The following is a 17468-nucleotide window of genomic DNA, read 5'->3' on the forward strand; positions in this document are numbered from 1 at the left end:
CATCCCGGCCTTCTGAAGGAGAATCCGACCAAGATCAGCGACCGTCCGGGAGACGCCGACGACGTACGCGACATTTCCTATTCCATAAAAGTTGAATTTTCCCATAAAGCCGAATGTTTTTCGGTGAGAAGAACCCACGTCATGAATGATGCACTATTTGTCAGAGAAGCAAGAGGAGATGCAATGATCCCAACCTGTTGAGTGTCGGGAAATCTCAGCCTAACGAAAGGATTGAGCGATTAAGGTCTAGGGGGAAATTTTTTTTTTTTCTCTCGTTTTTTTATTATTTTTTTTATCGTTTCTTAACGCATGCATCGAAGAGGAACTGACACTAGAGAATACTTCTTTCTAGTTTCATTTGGTTGCGGGGACATACCCTTTTTCATTCCAGTTGCTATTTTTATATTTATTCAATGCATATAGTTTTTTTTTTTATTTAAATTATATTCTAAGTGAAGTTATTGATTGCTTTCCTGGTGAAATGCTTTTGGGAAGATATGCAGTGAAATTCTTGTGGGAAAGGGTTGGACGGTATGGCGATGGTTGAGTTGAGGGAAGGGTTGAGGCTCTCGCCTTTCCGTGCCGCGTAATCTTTCCAGAGTCTGTTCCCGGGATGAAGGGGGCGGGGAGAAGTTGTTAGGTTGGCTGGGGGATTTGATGGGTTCTAACCCCCTCTAAACCCTATAATTTAGGTCCACATTATAGGGAATTAAAGGGACTTATTTCGACAATTTCCCAAGTGTTGTGATCATAAAATACTTCATCCAAAGACCGTCAGTACCTAGAGGGTAAATTTCACTTCTTTTTTTTTTTCAACGGAATTAGTAATATAGTTATAATTGCAACATAGTTTTTCATATTTTAATTTTTTATTCGTATGAATTACACTTACGTGGTATTGTCTCGAGGATTTCATATTCATTTTTAATAATTTCCTGACATTGATCATGTTGACTTGTATAATTTTGTTTTATTTTTATTATACCTTTCAATCCTGACTTGACACAGTCTGTAGACTTTCTTTGCATGTTGTGTGTATCTTGTGCATGCTTGTGACTTTTTGTCCTTTTTTGGTGTTTGGTTTTGTTGCTGCCTATGAGAGTTTTATTTTTAAGAACATAAGATTCAAGTTTTATTTTACTAATAATTTGTTTGTAGCTTAACTTGTCATTTTATCATCGGTAGTCTGTAAGGTGTATTTATGAAACCTCTTTTTTCTTATTTTTTCTTAATTTTCAGATTAGAACAGTTTTATCTAACCAGAGATACAGTACAGATATTCAAAAACATAATTATAGACAAATGAAAAATTAAGAGAAGAAAAACAGACACAATGCAACTGAATTGACTGATTTTCTTCAAATGGTGCCTTTCGTGTCTTATAAGTTATTGGGCATCAAAACTGTTTATTGTGAAAAAATAAAGGGAGAAAAGAAAATACCAGAAATCGATGTTGATTTAGCAATAAACTTATCGTTCACGATGCAACTGTTGGAATGTTATTGAAGGATTTCAACTAAAAGTTGGCCCGTATTTGCCGTACTTATTTCAGAATCCTCTAGAATGTTTGTCATCACTGGTTGAATGGAGATTTTTTTATCCGAGTTTAATTAGTTTTTTGCTCAACGAAATAGTTTAGTTAGCGGTATTTGTATTATATCATTTTTATTTCATAGACAATTAGAGTACATTACGTGGTTCCAGCTGAGTGATCACAGTGGTCGACTTCCCTCTACCCAGAAACGGGAATATTCTATTTATGTCATTTTGCTATTAATGTCAGTTTTATCGCCTGACGAGATAAATGATCCACACTGACTGTTGCAGTCCTACGGCTTATTTACTAAATGTTTTGTATTGATTGCCTCTTCGTACCAAGATATTCGTTTCGTTAGAATATCCGGGAACGCTCCACGTGGCAACCGCAAGATAGAGAAATGGATACGGCGAGATCGATTAACAAGGAGAGAGAGGGAATTCTCATCACGTCCGTCGCTGCATTTTACATATCAATCACCAACTTAACCGGCTTGGCATATTTCGTGATTAATGTTTTCGCTATTAGGAGCCACAGATGTTTTGAGGAAAATTACCGGATCGCGTAAAATCCAAAAGCCCATATGTTGTTAAGGAACACATCAATGAGAAGAGTCCTTTGATGCCAGCGGCGGCGGCGTTAACTCTTGGTGCCGACAGTGTATGGCTACAGGTGATTATTTGGATTTTTTTTATTATTCATATCATAACATCAATTGACGTTCGAGCGCGATTATAAATAATTACCCGTAATTATTCTTACATTGAAACACCGTCCATCTCGAATTATTTATGCATAGCTCTCTCTCTCTACCTGCAGTAATTTTATGCCATTTGGTTTTGATTATTCTAAGTACTAGTCTAGGTGGTTATGTCTCTGATTGGTTTGATTTTTTAGCTTTCACGACTTGTTATGTCATCAAACTGACATCTGATGTTAAGAAGATAGTTGAGCTCGAAATATATAATCATCTACGTAAGTCTGATTCATTTTAATCATTATGAAGAATTATATTGCTTAAAAAGGTGATGGTTGTTGAATGTCGACATCATATATATATATATATATATTTATATATATATATATATATATCTATATATATATATATATATAATATATATAATATATATATATATACATATGTATATATATATATGAATGGTTTTTGTTCTTTTATATATTTGTCGTTAGGTTTCGATATGACGCGTTACAATAAAGCAGGGATTTCGTGTGGGCTTCTGAAATAAGTGAATATCTTTTTCGTATTTGTGAGGAGAGCGTGCGTTCTAAGGGCTATTTGTGTGGCGTGTTCCTGGTTTTTCCTAACAGCACTTTATGCCTTCAGACACAAGCACAAACAACTGTAACAGTGGAAAGGATGTTTTAAGATGAGTGAGCAAGTTGTGGGAAGTCAGTGTGGAGTAATCAGTGGAGAAGGTAGAAATGAGTATTCCATCCTTAAATGACTTGGCTTCGATCTGTAGCGACGGACTCTCTCTCTCTCTCTCTCTCTCTCTCTACGTGTGTGTGTGTATAAATCCTCCCTAAATCAATGACCCTGAGGCGTTAACGATACCAAAACAATTACCCAATCATGAAAAAGCTATCAGGCAATTGAGGATGGGTTTTATCCCTCAACCCCCCACCCCCCCCCCCTCCCCTACTTCTCCCGGGGGTAAACTGAGGGTAAAGTTGAGGGTAAATTGTCGTGCTCGGAGCGCTGCCTTGGAAGGGGAGGCTTACACGGAGTTTATACATATCGTCCCTCGGGCTACAAACTGCCACGTATCTGAGCTGTAATCGGCACTAGAAGGTCATTCCTTATCTGTGGCTCGTTGTACGAATTAATCGACTGTGATCGAGTTACGTTTCTTACTGCAGGAGGAAGGAGGAGAGAGAAGATAGAGAGAAGAAGAGAGAGAGAGACGAGAGAGAGAGAGGAGAGAGGAGAAGAGAGAGAGAGAGAGAGAGTATTATCTGTACTGTAAATCTTTTTTACTATGCTCATTTCATTTTCCCTTCTGCGGGGGAACTTATAGATTGATATAAATATACATAAATTCTTATAGAATTAATGTATATTCCTTCGAGCCACGGCGTCTTTGTGCTGAAAAAGAGCCAGTAGGAATTTTAGGATTTATTCTACGAGAAGACATTCAGGTGTTTATTTTTTATATGAACCAGATATTTATTAGATTTGCTTACTGACCACCATTGCTATCTAGTTGCCTTTTAGAATTCTTCTTACGAAGACAGATGATTTGGTATCAGTCATATTCAGCGTGAACTATTGTAAATGACGAGGAAATAAACATTCATGGCTGATTTCCGTTACACGTCGGGATTATTTATCTATGATAAGGGAATAGAGTGAACGTTTATCCCTCCCAGGAGGAACAAGCTTAGAACAGGATCGAATTCTGACAATTCAAATTTAGACTGCTGAAGAAAATCGGTTCTATAGTTACCTCTTCGAGTTCTTCTCAACGGGAGGTGAAAAGAGTGGAGAGAATATAGTTTAGGTATAAAATCATATCTTTGTAGTTCACGAGCTCGAGTATTGAAAATATTAACATTTATATTTAAAAAAAAAAAAACAATGGTTATTCCAAATGACGGTTAAAATACCAGATTTCCATCCCTGGAGTGTGTGTACGGCCCCTGTGGGAAAATTATTAGTTGATTGATTGCGTTTCGCTTATTATGTGTAAGGCTGGCAGCTGCAAAATAATGATTTCGTTTAGCTGTTATTGATTATTTCGCCCCTCCGGCTCTCTCTCTCTCTCTTCTCTCTCTCTCTCTCTCTCTCTCTCTCTCTCTCGTTTATCAGGATTTCAGTAATAAAAACAAACATTTCCTCCTACACGCCTCATAAATATGCCGACGTTCAACAGTGACTGACCTATATTAGTTGTGGTGCGATTGTCTGGCTTATTTTATTAAGCGTCCGGCGACATAAAACCAAGTATAACGTTACGCTTCAGCACTATTCATAATGATTACCACTTTTGCTACATCGTTTATTATTCTAATATAGCAGCCATTTGTTTTGGTTTTTAAGGCAAGATTTATCGCGGATTTCAAGGCGTTGATGCTGGGCTTTCCGTAATTGTATTTGATGAGTAAGGCGTTAGTTTAGGGATCGTTCCGCATTTCAAAGTAAGAGCTGCTTGCTTTCCTTTAAAACGGAACATTTTAACAGGGTATAGTTCTTTTAGTATTTTATTGTAGTGTTTGCTGAAAAGTCAGAATATTATCCATTGATTTATTGATAGTGTGGCGTTTTATATTCTTCTATGGTTAACTTGTTGGTCCAAAAGAAAGGGCATAATAACAAAACTCGGGTGATGTGGTTAAAGAAATTGTCCTGATGAATATACTACAGTAGGAAAAAATCAAGCACATTGAAACGGGGGGGGATTTTTATCGCAGAAAACGTCTTCTTTTCCTTGCAAGTATTTCAGGAAGTTTAATCACACATTCATCTATTTTGACTGCTTTCATAAGTGATGCAGTGACATTGCAGGAAAGAGCAGGGATCATGTCATTACTTGTGAAGGCTTCGGGGTCCGTATTGGCAGGCGGTCGTAGCGGGTTGTGCCCGGTACGTGCCCGGCTGTCGTTTGCCCTACGGTCGCTCGAATAGTCGGAGTAATGCGCACATCTCTGTGTTTTGATTGATTTCGTTCGTATGGAAAGACCTGTGTCTTTATCCGCCTTATTTTATCATTTTCATCCGATGACTGGCGGTTGTTTTCATTATTACTATTCTCATTATCATGATAACACGAGCGAAGTGTACATGGAATGCAATGAAATGGTGGAAATTGTCGACATAGATGAAGAAGAGTAGTCTATGCCTTTGAGCAATGGATTTAAACTTCGCTAACGTGATCCTAAGGGTAAAATGGTAGCGTAGAAAGTGGAAGAAGCCGCGGATTCAGAGACGGCGGAGATGGAACTGTAAAGTAATCCAAGATGGCGGTCGCCAAGGCATCCGAAGGAAGAATCTTGATGTCATGCAGATGGTGGGAGCAGATGACACGGGGATTCCACAGTTAAAATAGTGGCTCGGAAGTATGTATTTGGCCGTGATTTTCCAGATAAACATTTGTTTTTACTTTAATGATTGCTTAATTCCTTAATGATCTCTCTCTCTCTCTCTCTCTCTCTCTCTCTCGTCTCTCTCTCGCTCTCTCTCTCCATTATTAATAATATATATATATATAATATATTATATATATTATATATATAAATGTATAACTTATACTGTACGTATGTATATACAAATTGTATAAGTATACTTATATACATATATATATATACATTTATATAATTAAGGAATTGATCAAGCATTAAAGTAAATAAAAAAAAGGTTATATGGAAAATCAGCGTCAAATAAACCCTTGCTGGTCACTTCTTTACTGTGGAATCCCCATGATATCTACTCATCTCATACCACATATATATATATATATATATATTATCTATATATATATATATATATATAATAATATATATAGATATATATAATATCTATATATATTTATATATATAATAGATGCTATAATTAACATTGGAGTGCTTGCCTAATGGTATATATACCAAATGTTACCCAATATCTCATCCTTTACGCTATTGTTATGAGGACTGATGTACCGAAGTAATAATGTAGTTAGTAATTATACTCGGTAATGCTCACAGATACCGAGGACCCGAATTATCGTAATTATTTAATCTGTGTAGCACTAAAAGCCTTTGCGGATAAAATAATGCTTATCAATACTGATAGGGAATTGGATTTTTGCTGGAGTAGCTTTTTATCTTTTTGAATGAGAATACCGTATTGTTTCCTCTTGGTAAAGAATGATCATGTAACATCATTCTTTGTGCCATATTGGAATAGTGCTTCTTATTCAAGTTTGTGCTCACTATTTTCTCCCTTCGTTATAAAGAAATGTAGTAGAAGTCTTTCAACGAAACTTTTCATCTTGCGATATGGCGAGTCTTTCTCTTGATACGCAAAGAATTTTTCGTGGTTCGACTTTGATATTTCATCGCTCATTAATAAACTGCGGTGCACTCGTGCTTAATATACCAATTTATATATCTCTGATATACTCCGAAGTATTCATCATTTCCTCTGACATACAAGAATTTTTCATTCTTGGAAGGCTTCCACAAAAGGAGAAGGCTGATTGCAGTATCATCTTGTGCTGAAATATTTCCCATTTTGTCACCTTCTTCTGATGATTCTGCGTTCTACTATTTTTTCAGCTTTTTCAGCCGTGTTTATTGTAAGACTAGTTTTGAAGGAGTTTTTTATTTATTCATTAATTTGTATAATAGATCATGCTTATCTACATATTTTCGCAGGAGGAATATTCCATTACTTTTGTGAGGAGAGTTCCCTCCATCTCCCAGTCCTACGCAGAATTCTCGCATATCCCCGTCCGTTTTTTCCGCTTCCATTGGTGTTCCTTTGCTATCATTTCAGTGCTACGTTTTTACGTTGTCGGAGGTGGGAGAGGAGGTGCTCCTCTGCTTCCGAACATTAAAAATTTTTCTTTCATGCCTTTAGTCCAATTATCGTATCCCATTTTGCAATATATTTTTACACACTTTCATTTCCTATCGTAGGATTTTTTTTTTTTTTTTGCTTGTCCCCCTGGCTTCTTTCAATTACACGATGATTCCCCACAATTTGCAAAGTGCGATTCATCTATTTCGGATCTTTTCGCAGCCTGTCATGTAATTTATTCAGTACTTCCCTGTTTCATACCGCCTATATTTATAGGTATTCATCGCTCACAGCATCAGTGCCCGAATATAGACCCCGAAATATTTTATCATGTGGATGTGATGCAGTTTATTTTAATCAAGTTATGAAAAACCCTCGCACTTATAAGTTAATTACCCTCTTTGGGATATTAATTGCCTCTGTTTGATGAGGCCATTTTTCTGCGGACACGTCTATCATTAATAGCATTTATTGGAACATCAGAAAAAAAGAAATTTTTAAGAGGTTTGCTACTCATGCGTCAACATAATGGGAAGTAGCTAGTTTCTCTCTCTCTCTCTCTCTCTCTCTCTCTCTCTCTCTCTCTCTCTCTCTCTCTCTCTCTCTCTCTCTCAATTACTGTGGTCTACTAGAGATGTTTTATTAGTTGATTAGATATGAGGCACAGAATGTTTTGACCAATGGTATTCCGTAGAATATTTCTATGTTAAAATTTCGTAGTAGAGACGTTAGGGTAGTTGTTATTGTTACGTGGTGCAATTACAGAAGGATGGGTCGGCATATGGAGTTGTAATTAATTATCTGTAGCATACTCTTCCCCAAGTGCATTTGTAGAAGAGTGAGTTCTAGATATATGAGGACATTTACTTTGACTTTGACTTTTGGATTCCATCCATCAACTGACACGCCGATTGCCTTCTTGACTAATATGCTGGAGTAACATATCGAGGAATATATGTTAGTGCAGTGGCTTTACGAGAAATGCCGATGTCTAAGGGCTGATCTTATTAACTTCCTCCGTTATTGTAGTGGGTGAAGAAAATGATGAATTCTTCACTTCATGATAAGCAGTATGATGCTATGCTTCGAAGTCCTCGCTAACTCCAGTGAAACCACTTCCGTATGCAAATGGTATGTAGATGAACTGGTCCATTGGGGCTACCCTCTGCTACGGACGGTTCCGTGCTGTACCATTCACGCGCGTGCGGTCTGTGGTACAATGGTTCGCCATCTCCCAGGTTCAGATGCATCCATAGCCAACATGTTATCAAGTTATCCCTCTCTCAATTTCCTTTTTTCATGAAGGAGATGTGAATATATTGTCATTGGTTAGACGTGTAAAATTCCCAAATGTTTCACCGTGCGATAGCGTCATATTTTGTTTTTACTTTTGGACGGATGAAGGACGTTACCTGTTCTGAAATAACATTAATTCGTTAATGATGTTCATTAGTAGGATTTGTTCGGGAGACACTTGTAAAAGGTTTTTATTATTTGTTGGCTGTCGCTAATTATTATTGCTAATATTTAAGGCTTATTGTCCGTGTCATATTTTTACACAATTAATTAATTATTTGTGAACTGGCAGTAACGTCTCCAGCCTCCAACACCGAGTGTTATTGTACTGAATGTTTCTTAACGGTGCTCTTAGGAAGCGCTCTCAATAATCACTGAATTTAGGGGGAGACGATTGTTAGGAACGAGACGTTCAGGGATTGCATGATACTACGTCAAGATATGCGGCTCGCAAATAGTTTTTACGGGTGAAACGATTCTGTGCAAACTTTGGCCGAAGTAGCTACTCGGTGTTCATGTCTTTTATCAACATTTGTACATTGAGTCGGCGCCATTTCCGGAAAGTCAAAGTAGCTTACGCTTTAAATCTATATATTAATCAATAATATTCAATCATAGCTAATACACCTTATAATATTGACACTCAGGTCTGATAGCGGATATTTAGAAGTTAATAACGAAATAATAAAAAGAAGCAGTCGTCGCCAACATCATGACTGGTGTGTGTCAACGTAAAGAAACACGAGAGGGAAGATAACGTGGTGGATGAGTGTGAGGGGCGAGATAGAGGGGAAGGTCGTGGGGTTTGGGGGGGGGGGGGGGTGATTTTGTGGTTTGGGGTGGATTTCTCCACATTTTCTCTCAATTTCGCTCTCGTTCCGAACGACCAAAGTTTTTCAAGGGGATTTCTCGCCTCTTTGTTTACTTTAGGGACTTCACCGGCTTGGGACGAGAGGAAGATTTCTGCTTATTAGGGGCCTACTACACAGAAAGCCGAACCAGAAGACCTGTCTCCTGGTGCCGATGCTACCACTAGTGTCCTGGATTAACTCAACTTCTGTTTATACTTCTAATTTTCTTCCCGTGCAGAAAATGGTCATATAGTATACTACAATAACATAATATATATATATATATATTATATATATAATATAATATATATATATAATATACATATATGGAGTATTTTTGCAAGCCAAGGAAATTTTTTTAGCAGTATACAAAATTCCATACATGTGTGCGTTTGTCCGTGAATGTATTTGCAAGCGAACATGCATTTTATCGTTCACTTTCGAAGCTCATGTAGTATATCATTCAAAGTAGCTTTACTTATATATACAACTTTTACTATTAATTGCCTTGATTTTTACTGAATTAACTGCCTCTCTAATCTGCTTTCATCCAATACTTCAATAATAGAGATAGCGGTAGAATTTCAGATTGCAAAAGAGCAAGTGGCTCGTTCATAGAGATCATTCGGGACATAAAACTGGAACGAAATAAGTTTTGCTGAAGCTTATTAGCCTCATGAATTTACGCCTGTTGTTGCCTGGCTTATTTAATCGATTTTAGTTACAGTTAATCGGATTGAATCAGTTTTTAGCCCAAGCATTAACAGATGAGTCGTAATTCAGTGTTGGAAACCGTACATCGCTCAATGATCCGTTTCAGCGTTTCGTAATTAAAAGTAAGGGTAAATCGTTTTTGTTTTTTTTGTTTTTTTAGTGATTTCCATCCTCATTATCTATTATTGAAGCTGTTGACTTGCTTGTGATAGGGTAGGAATTATATCCTCATTTATATCGGTTTTATGTTTTCATCCATTCATGCGACTATGTTATAAAAATTATACAGACATTAGAGGATGAGCACAAAAATTATAGCCTACAGTAACTTGTAGATTTTCATCGACTGCTTCCAGTCAGCTCACACGTAGCTAAACAAAATCTCAAGGCGAATAATCTCCTAATGCGTTCAAAAACATACCGGAAAATATTTATGATTAAAAGACGATTGATTTTTTTTCTGCAAAACCAAGGACCGTATACACATTCCACTTAATCAAATATCGCTCAGTAGATACACTAGAAATGTTTGTATGTTTGTTAGCATACATTGACTGACTCTTGATATTGTGTTTAATAATGAGTATCAAATTACTCTACCGGCATCTCAGTCAGTGCATGATCGGTTTTGCTGATGTTAGGAGGAGCATTTTTCGCAGAGGAACTTTACAGAAAAGGTAAAGTCTTCATTGATAACAAATAGTCTTAAACAAAATTTCCTCATGGTGAAAATACTTTGCTTGTTTTGACGTAGACAATATAATGAAGCAGTTATGCTACCAATTAGTATTTGATTGTGACGGCTTACCGATGCCTAAGCATAAAACAGCGCGTCATCGGATCTGGTTTCGTGCAAAAGAATTTACAAATATTAAAAAGGAAAGGGGGGGGGGTGGGGGGGGGGGGGGGGGGAGAGATTCAACTCAACGTAGTAGAAGGGAAAAAGGCGAATTGAAAAGGTCCGTAGGGGGTGAATGAAGGCTGGGCGTGGACGTTTGTTGGTATGTGGGTGTTTGGGGAGCCAGGGGGGTGGTGGGCGTTCCAGACAAGAATGGAAATGTTGAAAAAGCAAAGCGGTGAAGGAGCGCATGAAAGGAGAGACTGGGAAAATACAAGACAAAAGGAAAAGGGGGCAGTGAAAGAGGAAGAACAAAGGCGAGGGAAAAGAGATAGGGAGTGGTGAGGGATGGGGGATAAAAAGGGGAGAGAAGGACCTGAATGACATCAAATACGAACTTTGATAAAAAAAAAAAAAAAAAATTAACTAAAAAGCCTATGGGTTACGGCACATGACTAGCTGTGGTTTATTCTCTGTATTATAATGCCTATTGTCAGGATCATCATACGCGTCTGGAGGAAGTAGTGGTTGCGTATTGTTATTGTAATTATTATCTGTTTATGGTTATGTTGATTAGATCCTTTCAAACGCATTTGTTAGAGACGTTCTGAGCCATGTATATTTGTTTCCCTTTCAACCATTTTAAGCTGTTTAGATTTATTCCATGAAATAAATGTTTTTCTTCTCTCGTAGACACGGCCACGTTGAATTGTTTGTGCTAAATTTTAATTGTCATCACCATTTTCACACTATTAGTTTTAAAGTGTAAGTCTCAGTAGTATATGAAATGCAACTTGAGTAACAGCTGTTTTATTCATGGTGGACTCTCATTAGCTACTGTCTTACTCATGGCACTTAGAAAATGTTCATTGTATCATTCATTAGCGTGACACTATGTCAGACCAAGGGATGACGGTCTATAGTACCAGGCAGTAATAAAGCAATCTCTCTCTCTCTCTCTCTCTCTCTCTCTCTCTCTCTCTCTCTCTCTCTCTCTCTCTCTCTCTCTCTCTCTCTCTCGTTTTTTTAGATGAACGCACAAGGACAGTCAAAAAGATTTAATTAAAACCGAAGGTCATGAATCCGTTGCAATACACTTACATGCTTAAGAGGAACTTTTGGTCTATAAATGGACTTACTTCAACAAAGTGTTATGTGTTTGTGTATATACATATGTATGTAAGTATATATAATATTTATATATATATAATAGTATATATATATATATAGATAATATATATTATATATATATAATATAGATATATATATTTAATATATATCACATACATACATGCATATAAAGAAAGAGCTAAAAAGAAAAAAAATTGAAGACAGAAAACAAGAATGTGTAGAAGGTATTTGTGTAGTTCTATATTTTGCTGTTTTCTCATATTGGTATTAATCTGAATCTTATGAATCTTCACTGTTCCAATTACCTCAAAAACGTCATATTAATTAAAAGATCAGTTCTTACTTTTATGACCGTACCAAGCTTTTTTGACTCTTAAGGCAAGAATAAATTCTGAAACTACCGATCCAGACGGGTGAACGAAGTTCTAAAAGCGAAGGCAAAGGCGTTACATAAATCCAAGTCAAAGTAAGACTTCAGACGTTTCGCCTAACAGATATACGAAAGTGAGAACAGAAATCAACTTGCTTATCTATAACCTACTATACCAAAAGAGAGAGAGAGAGAGAGAGAGAGAGAGAGAGAGAGAGCTGACAAAAATGACAGAGAAGAAGAATGCTTGAAAGAAAGGATGTTAAAAAACACTCATTATCTCTATTAGCAGAAATGACTTTCACGCCCGACAGACACCCAAGTAGAAAACTCTAATAACGAAGGAAAAGCTAATAGTGCTTTTCCTCACTCCCGTTGTTTCTGTGTCTCCTTTCTTCCTGCCTCCCTCCCTCTCTTTCTCTCTCTCTCTCTCGCATTCGCTCGAACCGACTTTCGAGAGAGGTGGAGGCTGTCGAATTAATGCTTCATCATCGTCGACGTCTCGTTTTTTCAAAGGTATTAGTGACGCCTTCCTTGATTTCCACCAACATTTTCAAAGTTGAAAATTGCGTAATCGATATGTTTGCCTTGTCTTCGATTTCTGCCACATTCATCGTGATCACAGGGTGAAGAATGTAAAGCATTCATTTTATGTAATTCCTAGTTATTTTATTTCTCTTTTGATTTTGTAACTTCAAAACTTGATTGTCAGTGTCATACTTTTGTAGGTAGGGGAATTTTCTTTCGCGTTTCTCCTTTTCGTTCACCTGCCAGTGAGTAGGAGGATATTTCCCTTTATATTTTTTTGGTTTTCATTTTCGTCTGTGTGTGTAAACGCAGAGCCGAAAAAAAATCGGTTGTGGCTTCGAAGCCACATCTCCATTTTTCTTCAATTCAAAAAAGAAAATTTTCTTCTGAGAGACTTTGGGAGATTTCGTTGATCACATTTTGTTTCAACTTTCAAACATCTTCCCCCTCCTTCCCTCCCTCTCTTCCTTCCTCTTAGCGCACAGCTCCCTTCTCCATCCCTAGCCCCTTCCTTCCAAACCAACCCCCCCCACACCACATCCACTCCACCTGACAGCGTCCGCCGCCGTCCCGTGTTCCTCTTGGCGTCGCATCCGGTGCGGACCTCATTATCCTCGTTAATATAATTAATATCTCACTAAACATTTTGTTATTATCATCATTATGTCGTCCTCTCGGCTCCCGGCAGCTATATGTGTATTTACATTTTTATTAATGACAGTTGGGGAAACGAACGGGTAGCGAGCGGCCAGTCATTTGCCTGCGCGAATATGGGTTGCTACGGGATTTGTTTGTTGTCTCATTCATGGACGCATACAGTGTATAGTCAAATATGTTTTATATATTATATATATATATATATATATATATATATATATATATATATATATTATATATATATATATATGTGTGTGTGTGTGTGTGTGTCTGTGTGTGTGTGTGCTTGTGTATGTGTGTGTATGCATAATGATATAATGGGAAATTCCTCACGGCATCGGTACGTGCGAAGTATATAGCTACCCAACACTTTCACTTATCTCGCCGGGTTTGGGTTCTGGGCTCCAAATAAGTTTGAAGAAGAAGAAGAAGAGATGGAAGCCGTTTTTCCTTAGCGAAAATTCTTCCGACAAAGGAACTCTCAAACAGAATGTTACATAATATATATTTAGAGAGTAAACAATAGGGAAGATGTGCCGTAGGATCGGCGCCTTAACACATAAGCACCCACGCCCTCCCAGCCAGACAAAAAGAAAACTCATTTGTCACTGTCGATGTCCCTGGAAGATGGCTGTTCCCCCTCCCTCCCTCCCTCCCTCCCGATGTTCCTCAGACATCCCCCTCCCATTCCCTCTCCTCTCCAATTCACTATTCCTCCATCCAGTCTTCCTAAGCATCATCATCAGCATTCTCCTCTTCCTCCCTCCCTCCCTCCCTCCTTCTCATCTTCCGACGCTAGAAACATATCCACCTTTTTTATTGCCTAAGGAATTGTGAAGCCTTTTGAAGATAAGCAAATTTTAGAATCTCCTGAACATCGAGTTGGAAATGAGCGAATAACACTCGAATCTTCCTGTATTTAATAGATAATGAATATTGCAACATCAAACGCTAGAATGGTAAAGCTCAAATCCCAGATCCTGTACACTGAGTCTAGTTTTGCCTTGAAAAATACATTTCTTTGTATTTAGCGTATTGTATTATACAAGTAAATAGCTTACTTACAATTTTATGAAACTGAACTTATACAATTATATTGTAAGTTCTGAAAAAGAAATGCCAGTTATAAAAAAATGATACATCTTAAAACGAAATTGTATTACATATAAATTGACATGGATACACTTATGCATAAGTACTTAAACACATACTACATACATTATATATATATATATATATCTCATATATATATATATATATATATATATATATATATATATATATCCCGCACACACAAACCTTTGCACATTAGATTCGTTTAAGATAATTTAGGTGGTTATAGACAGCACAGAATAGACGGCGGCTGCTGAAGGAAGAATGTGCAAATAAAAACCACCCGATGAAACGCCACTGTAAACACACATCAACTTGTATTGGTAGTCTCTCTCTCTCTCTCTTTATCTCTCTCTCTCTCTCTCTCTCTCTCTCTCTCTCTCTCTCTCTGCGTGTGTGTGTTTCTGTGTTTCTGGCGGTCTGCCTATATCTTGATGAACCTGAAAACTGGCGTCTAGAGATTATTTCTACGTGTCTGTTGTTTAATATTTCTGCTTTGATTCGACAAGGTCTCTCTCTCTCTCTCTCTCTCTCTCTCTCTCTCTCTCTCTCTCTCCATAAATAGATTAGAAGGGGTACAAGCAAGAGCCACAAAGTTAATTCCATCCTTTAGGCAAATAGGTTACCGAAAACGACTAGAACGCCTGAACATGCATGGCTTAGGAACACTTAAAGTTACCGAAAGGCGTAACAAAAGTAGACAGTAACCTATTTACGTTAAACGAAAAACAGACAAGAAATAATGGATGGAAAGTAGAACTGAAGAGATACAACACATCCCATTGTGAGAACTTCTTTACATACAAGATATGTGACACCTGGAATAAACTGCCACCAGAAGATGTAAACAGCAACAGTGTGGAAGAATTTAAAAGAAAGCTAGACAAAATCATTAGGACACTGTGAATGAACAGTAAAACCTGCTCCTACAGATAAGTGAGCACTCGATGTCTCCTCGGATGGACTAACAAGTCTTGGAGACATCCTAATCCTTGTAACTCCTTGCAACTCTATCACACACACACACACACACACACACACACACGTATATTATACGTACTAAATCTATATATTAGAAGTGACTTGCCATTCAGACATCTTGATATATGAATAAGGATCTAACATGACCAAAATAATTCCGTGTTATATTCATTAGGATCTCTTCTTTTCCTTTTATCTCGTAGAAACTGCATTTAATATAAATTGAATATTTGATGTTTTGAATGAACTTGAACACTAGGGCATAATTATCATCATCATTACCGTCATCTTGTATCATCCCGTCACCTTTGATTATAATGAATAAGCCAATGTAAATGATTTAGCTGTTCATCTTAATTACTTTAAGTGTAATGTTATAGCCCTGAAGGTATCTAGCAAATAGGCCTGGAGGCCATTCCCCAGGAACCTATACTAGGTACCTTGAACCTTTTTCTTGGTCCGGAAAACAGTCGCTCTAACCTTCTTTTTCGTCTCTTCTCTTCCTCTGCGCAGACCTCGGCGGAAGACCAAGACTCTCATGAAGAAGGACAAGTACCCCTTGGCATCCGGTCTCCTCCCATCCGACCCCACGCGACCTCCCGTACAGCAAGTGACCCGAGATATGTACAATATGACCAATGGCTACATGCCCAATGGCGACTACGGCGATTACGGTGAGTGGCGTAAGTTGATCCCTCAGGTTTTCGTTTATGGTGGTGGTGGCTTCGTGTGTTATGTCCTCATGCTTGTTGCCTATTTGGATTTTGTTTGTGCACACGCACACACACGCACAAACACATTACATATATATATATATATATATATATATATATATATATATATATTAATTATATATATGTGTGTGTATATATACACACATATGTATATGAATACATATACATATAAATGTGTATGTACATGTAGTTTTTTTTAACATACGTACACCTTGACTTTTTTATATTCACAAATATTAAGTTACGAAAGTCGGCTAAAATCCAATTCGCTCTACTTCGGGAGTATCACTGTAAGGGAATTATGACTGATAAGCGATTCTGCGCCTGGGATATTCGAATGCCCGACGTCTGTCGATCCGTGGATACTCGTGGGTATTCGTTCGAATCCCCCTGGCAGCGAATTGTAATTCCCCTTCGGTGACGTTCCCGATGTACTGCGAATTGCATATCAAACGACATTTGTAGCTTTATTTTGTGAATTTATATATAATTTGTGTTTATGCTTGTACCAGTTGTGTTTGTGCTTTGATGTTTTCTTAGGTAAAGGTTTAACCTTGGTGCTTTTAAGTCACTAAATTATTTCAAGTGTCAGTTATTTGTAGTGATAGTTAAGCAGAAAGTTACATATACTTTATAAGCACTAGTTGTCGGTTCTCTGCATTCCCTATCTTGAAAGAAAATATTGACCAAACCGACCAAAAAGAAAGATTAGGATATTTTTATCTAGCGATAACGACTTCGTTCCACCTGAATAGGATATTTTAGAAAGTCAAGACGGAGAAAGGGGGAGAAACATATTTAGATAAAAAAAAAAGTCATCAGACGATAATGCTTTTAATCGCACACTTGTATGATAAAATCCACCTATAAGTGATGCAGAGACTATCCGGCGCTGCTAGAGAGAGAGAGAGAGAGAGAGAGAGAGAGAGAGAGAGAGAGAGAGAGCGGCGCCGGGGGAAAGAGAAACAGTACATTGAGATTTGTATACAATCGAGTGTGCTCTGGAATTAATCAGGCTATTTAAGAATGAACAAAATAGACGTCGGAGACAGTTAGTTTTGTTACTTAGCTTTCATTTCGCAATTTGAATTTTGCGTAGTTCGGGAAATGAGAAGATATTACATTTTTATGTACTCTAGAATGTGTATGTACAACGTTGAGTGAAAGGTAATGTTGTAAAGAATAATAGAATATATA

General features: G+C 37.4%; 1 protein-coding gene across 4 annotated transcripts in view; it reads left to right on the forward strand.

Annotated features, from left to right (window-relative positions):
- Window positions 1-17468, forward strand: part of LOC135198819 (transcription factor Sox-2-like) — a 45816-nt gene that overhangs the window by 16031 nt on the left and 12317 nt on the right. For 3 of the 4 annotated variants that reach the window (XM_064226787.1, XM_064226786.1, XM_064226789.1), the window contains exon 2: window positions 16051-16220. In XM_064226787.1, coding sequence (XP_064082857.1) covers window positions 16051-16220 — 170 coding nt within the window. The remainder of the gene's footprint in view (window positions 1-16050; window positions 16221-17468) is intronic. The other variant, XM_064226788.1, reaches the window with a different exon arrangement.

Source organism: Macrobrachium nipponense, chromosome 22 (genome assembly GCF_015104395.2).
Source record: "Macrobrachium nipponense isolate FS-2020 chromosome 22, ASM1510439v2, whole genome shotgun sequence".
NCBI classification, from domain to species: domain Eukaryota; kingdom Metazoa; phylum Arthropoda; class Malacostraca; order Decapoda; family Palaemonidae; genus Macrobrachium; species Macrobrachium nipponense.